The 5,914-nt window shown below is 48.4% G+C and overlaps 1 protein-coding gene across 1 annotated transcript; it reads left to right on the top strand.

Moving 5' to 3' along the window:
- Positions 1-1,626: 1,626 nt before the first annotated feature.
- IZUMO1R (IZUMO1 receptor, JUNO) lies at positions 1,627-3,708 on the top strand. The gene is made up of 4 exons (XM_011374752.2): positions 1,627-1,764; positions 2,541-2,729; positions 3,147-3,282; positions 3,440-3,708. The coding sequence occupies exons 1-4, from the start codon at positions 1,627-1,629 to the stop codon at positions 3,706-3,708; spliced, it is 732 nt and encodes a 243-aa protein (XP_011373054.2).
- Positions 3,709-5,914: the final 2,206 nt, after the last annotated feature.

Genomic DNA, 5,914 nt, shown 5'->3' with positions numbered 1-5,914 from the left:
GAAAACCATTAAGATTTACTCTGTACCGGGCATGATGACAAGTCATTTTCATGAACTTTCATTTCTTTTTCCCAACCATCCCATTACAACAGCCCCGTTTATAGGTAGTGAAGTTGAAAGAGTTGAAGTCATTTTCTCAAAGGCTTCCAGCTAGCAAGGAACAGAGCTAAGAGGAACTCAGTAGCTGATTAAAGAGCCCAGGATCTCACCCACTATTGGGTCTCTGTTTTTCTGAGAAAGCTAAACCATTTCTCAGAAACCCCATGGCTCCAGCCACAGGGGGGCCCTACACTTGGGTAAGAAGGAAGCCATTTAACTGGAGCCACCTGGAGTTTTACATCTGCACCTGGATCTAGTAGGAACTGGAGTGGGTAATAAATGGGCGGATTGTAGAAGTCTCAGCCTCACAATCTCTGGAAGTGGGAGAGAGTAGCTTTTCCTTTCAAAGTAAGTATGAAAAAAACATGAGAAGGGATAGCATCATTCCCCTTTTACCTGACATACTTGGTTCTTTAAAAATACTCTATGTCTGTGCTTGAAATTGATACTGACGAGAAAGGGCAGCCTTCAGTTTGAACTCAGAAGGTGCTGGGGTATCCATCACTAGATGTTTGAGGCTCTAAACTTGGGCTAGGCCAGAGGTTTTCAGTTTCACTGTGATGGGTCCACAGCCAGTTCCCGCAAGGCCTGAGGGACTGGGTTGGGGGTGGGGAAGAGGGTCCATGGGCTCCTGGGTGGGTAAAGGCTGAGTGAGCCCTGTTTCCTAAATTGTCGGGAACTTGAGACAGGGTGCTCTTCTGCCATTTCCCCCACTTTGGTCTCTCTTTCCATTCCCTCCTGTTATCAGAACTACCCAGTTGGAAAAATAGTGCTCAACAAAGACCAAGAGAAAAGCTGGCCTCCTCATTCCTGTAACGGGAATCAGCTTTGGATGTGGAAGGCTCTCACATTTGAGAGTATGCTCTTGGCTCTGAGTTGCCAGCAAGGCCACTGGGTGCCTAGCTGCCCAGCCTTGTGCTCAGCTGGGTTTGAGATGGGTTGAGGCAGGTAGAGGCAGAACTACTACTCTAGAGAGACAGGGGAGGGGGAGCTGCTTGAGGAGATGCAGGCCCTGCATGGACCCCTCAGAGGGGCTGGAGTCAGGGTTGGCATTTGAGGGGGTAAGAATTGCATTCAACCAACCACAAATTGAAAACAGTATTTTTGCATTCCATTAATACCTAGTCCCACCATGCCCTTTGCTCCATACAGAATCTGGTTACTGAGCATTTGTTCAGTTACCAGGATCTGAATTAGAAAGACCACCTCTGAGTGGAGAAGGGCCAGGGAAGGTAGTCATCATTCTACCCTGACCTTCAACTTAATGCTGGTCTCTTCCCCCTCTCTGGGCTTCAGTTTCTGCATTTGTACAGTTGTTAGGGGTAGGTGTCAGACTTCTAAGGTTTATTCTACCTGCCACTACATTTTATGATGCTGCCTCAGACAAAAGCCCTAGAAGAAGCCAGAGCATCATGGGTGCTGGAGGGAGCACTGAAGCTCCTAGTCACCCCTGGGGATAGTGGAGGGAGTGGAGCAGGATGTCTTCTCTGTCACTTGAGCAGGTGGGTCTCCTCTCCGCAGTCAGCCATGGAATGGCGGTGGCAGTTCATTTTAGGGTTCTGGACAGTCATGCCCATCTGGGCTGGGGATGAGCTGCTCAATATCTGCATGAAGGCCAAGCCCCACAAGCAAGAGCCCAGCCCAGAAGACCAGCTCTACGAGGAGGTATAGAGGCTTGATTTGGCCCAGGGGTGGGAGTGGGGCTATTTTGGCAGATCAGGGAAGGGACAAAAATGCCAAGATGGTTTCTGAACCCTCATCGACCCTGACTTGTTTGGTTCCTTAGGTTGGGATTTGGGAAAAGCCCACTGGAAGGACACTATGACCTTTTGAGACCATAATTGCTGAGTGATTCAAAGTTCTCATTTCTGAGCCACCTGGCCACTCGGGGAGCAGGGGCAAGTGGTGATCCCAGAGACCCATCATTGGTTCAGCATAGATTCAAACAAACAAGGTCCTCCTTCTCTAGCTTTCCCACCAATAGGCTCTGGGGAAACATGACTTAAGCGACTCCTCCCCAAGCTCTTAAAAGTCACTGACAGGGATGTGGGAGGAAGAGCAGAGCTAGCATTTACCTGGCATTTACTGAGCCCTTCTCAGCTATGGTGCCCTCTGACCCAGTACAAACCCACATTCCCCTGGGCCTCATGGGGTTTCTCTGCTGCCCCTCAGAAGCTGAGACCCTGGAAGTCTTAGGCTGTGGCAGCCTGTAGCAGGGAGGTTAGTGTACAGGTGCCCTTTAGGTGTGAATATTGACAGATTATCATCAGCATTCCTTCTGTATGGGGGGTGCTGGCCTAAAGACATTACACTTGTTCAGATCTTATTCTAGGGGACATCTTTACCTTTCTGCCCTAGACACTCATCAAACCTCTACCTCTTACCTCCAACTCCCCTCCCCCACCCCCGCCACCACCTTTTGCTTCTTCCTCTACCTTCAGTGCATCCCTTGGAGGGACAATGCCTGCTGCACAACCAACACAAGCTGGGAAGCTCACCTGGATGTGTCCTTGCTCTACAACTTCAGCCTGCTTCACTGTGGATTGATGATGCCAGACTGTCAGAAGCACTTCATCCAGGCTGTCTGCTTCTACGAGTGCTCCCCAAACCTGGGACCTTGGATCCGGCAGGTGGGAAGACCAAGCTGGAGATGCAAGAGGCACATCTGTGCAATGCTCTGAGCTACAGGATACTAGCAGGAACAGGAAATGCTGTCCCTCTGTGGACAAGAATGGAGTCGGAGGTCTCTGCTGGGAAAGGGATGGGGAGCAAGTTGCCTCTGGGGATGGGGGAGGCAAGGAGGAGACTGGTCAGATAAGAACAGTAGAATGAGAGACTATTTGAATCCTATCTTCTGTATGTAGGAACAGAAGTTATGTAGCCTGGAACAAACTATTTAGCCTCTTAGCCTTAGTGTTCTCATTGGTAAAATAATCCTTACAGATTTCATAAGAGAATGTTCATATGATACACGAGTACCATTGTAGCTATTGACAGTCTTCAAATTTCTGCTATTTGTTTTTGTCTCTGGCCGTGCATGTACCCAGGTGGATCCGAGTGGGCAGAGAGAGCGAATTTTGAATGCACCGCTATGCCAGGAGGACTGTGAGCAGTGGTGGACAGACTGCCACACATCCTACACTTGCAAATCCAACTGGCATAGCAGCTGGGACTGGAGTCAGGGTGAGTAGTACTTGACAGAGCCTGGGGAAAATTAGGGCATCAGAGGCCATCCACCTGAGGACAGGTGCCAGTTTCCTAGGCTACCTCAGGGCAAATGATGGGGATGTGAGGATGGGAGTAGTAGGAGGTGAGATTTCTGTGCCTTAATCCCCCACAGGGAAGAGCCGCTGTCCTGCAAGGGCCTCCTGCCACCCTTTCCCCCATTACTTTCCCACCCCGGCTGACCTGTGTGAGAAGATTTGGAGCAACTCCTTCAAGGCAAGCCCTGCACATAGGAACAGTGGGCGGTGTCTGCAGAAGTGGTTTGAGCCTGCTCAGGGCAACCCCAATGTGGCAGTGGCCCACCTCTTTGCTAGCCCTGCCCCATCCTGGCAACTCTCCTCTACTCTCATGTTCTTCTCTGTGTTCCTGCCGTTCCTTTCCTGAGAGCCCCTTCTTCTCCCACACACATGCTGACACTCCCCCAGGTATGGGCTGGGCTGGGCCATAGCAGCCTCCTCCCTCAGTCCTTTCCTTAAAAGAGCAGCACAGGCTGGGGTGCTGCTGGCACATTGAGGCTACGCGACTTGGTGCCTGAGCCTTGAACATTTGGTTCTAGAGCCCCTCTGCTGTTCTGCTCTGCCTTTGCCTGCCTGGAAGGCAACCAGGGGCGAGGTGTGCCAAGGTGACCCATCCCCTCCTGCCTTTAAGAATGATGGAGCTCTGATGTGGGACTCCAGGCCCTTCTCATCTAGTGCAGGTCCACCCCTTTCCCTGGCAGTGCTGATGGTGACAGCCTTGGCCTCCCATCCCATTATGGTGCCTCCACTAACACAGCAGTTGACCTTTCCTCTCTGCGTGACTCACTCTGGCTTAGCTTTATGGTCAGGAAATCAAGCTGCACAAAGAAGGAGCCAGTTTGCCTCCTGCACTGAAGCTGCAGAGTTGGTTGTTACTTACCTAAGAATGATGAACTTAACATATACCAGGTTCTCTCGTTACAACTCGTTACAATACCTCTCTGGTGGGAGTACTTTCAACACCCTTCTTTTTCAGTAAGTGATATATACTGTACAAAAGACCCCCAAACAGAGTGAGGCTGGGGCCCTCCAGATCATCAGCTCTATTTTGGATACCAAGATTGAAGCAGCTGTTTCAACTGCTTTCAGAAATTCCTCTTCGTTTTAACCCCAGAATCACAACACACTGTCTGGAATTTTGGAAGCCCGAGTTCTAATCCAGCTTTATTACTTTCTATATGACTTTGACAAGTCCTCTAACCTCCATATAAGACTGTCTTGGTTTCCCTCTCTCCTGAGAGGAATGAGGTAGTTGGATCAGATAATTTTAACTTAGAAAAAGGAAAAGGCCAGTGCCATTGTTCGTTGGGATATAGTCTATGCTTCTTGGGCAGTGCCGCGTCCTGAAGAACAAAAGAGTCAGAATAGAGTTAGAGAAGGTGTCCTGAAGCAGACTTCACGTCCCTTCAGTAATGAACTGGCAGCCACTGTCACTCAAAACCTTCTGGAGCCTGAAACCCAGCAGCTTCCCAGCATAGATGTCTTCCCTTCAACCTTCCCTTTACAAAGAGAAGCTTCTGTCTGCACCTTAATTGACAATTACAATTACTCATTCTCACAGACACCAGCAAGTCCTGCTCATCAGTTAAATTCAACCTGCATTCCTCCCATGCTAACCTCGAATGTGTTCCTTCACTGAACAAACCCTGTTACAGGCAGGGCACTCGAGTTCTAAAACTGACAAAGAGCATCCTTCCAGGTGAGGTAGAAGGAGTTTGGAGTCAGGGACAGACAGCAGCAGTGGCGATGAAGCTCTTCACTGGAAATCTGCAAGAACGAGGGGTAGGGATGCTGGGAAGGCCTCACAAGGGGTGAGGCTTGAGCCCCGATGAAGAAGGGTCACTTTATTGAGAACAGAAAGAAATGCTAGACAAAACCAGCTGAGTCCCCAAAACACGAACTGCATGAAGCAGGACCTTTCTTTGCTCTTACATTAATAAATTGTGGCCTCTAAAATATAGGTAAAATTTTTTAAGAATTGAGGACTTTATGGAGTATCTGAGGAGTGTGCTTAGTAATAAACTTGAGAGTTTAATGGCTTTATTTTAATATTTTTAGGTATAAATATTTTTTTTAAAAATATTCTAAGTAGTGTTAAAGTTGAGACAGACCAAACAAGACTAGTTTTGGGAGTCCTAATAAATGTTACTATTTATTGATCACTTACTCTGCCTGAGCTCTGCTAAGCTCCTAACGTGTGTTAGCTCATTTGAGCCTCTCAAAAGCTTCGAGATACTCTCGTACCCATCCTCCCATTTTTCAAACTAGGACAGAAGCATATGTAAGTTTGAAACCAGGTAAGTCTGACCCTTGTTCCCAGCTCATAAAGCTTACACTCAATATTCTGACAAGTCATTGTTTGGGCTGGAGTGATGTGGGAATTGGAGGGACAGGAGGCTGGTCCATGGCTGGTCACTGCCAGGAAAGAGAGACTGAGCTCTCTTACCCTATGTGTTTGGGAGGAGTGGTATATTTTAAGTAGTGGAGTGAAACTGTTAGATTTGTAGTTAAATTACTTTTTAAATCAGAGTGATCCATGCACATTGGTAAAACACATAGCTCAAAGGATCTTT

Source organism: Pteropus vampyrus, unplaced genomic scaffold, assembly GCF_000151845.1.
Source record: "Pteropus vampyrus isolate Shadow unplaced genomic scaffold, Pvam_2.0 Scaffold254, whole genome shotgun sequence".
Taxonomy (NCBI): domain Eukaryota; kingdom Metazoa; phylum Chordata; class Mammalia; order Chiroptera; family Pteropodidae; genus Pteropus; species Pteropus vampyrus.
This window is presented reverse-complemented; position numbering and strand designations above follow the sequence as displayed.

Excerpts from the sequence above, each read along its gene's own strand:
- IZUMO1R (XM_011374752.2), top strand. The coding sequence starts at position 1,627 with ATGGAATGGCGGTGGCAGTTCATTTTAGGGTTCTGGACAGTCATGCCC. Across the intron at positions 1,765-2,540 it reads AAGACCAGCTCTACGAGGAG|TGCATCCCTTGGAGGGACAA; the intron begins GTATAGAGGCTT and ends CTCTACCTTCAG. Across the intron at positions 2,730-3,146 it reads TGGGACCTTGGATCCGGCAG|GTGGATCCGAGTGGGCAGAG; the intron begins GTGGGAAGACCA and ends GCATGTACCCAG.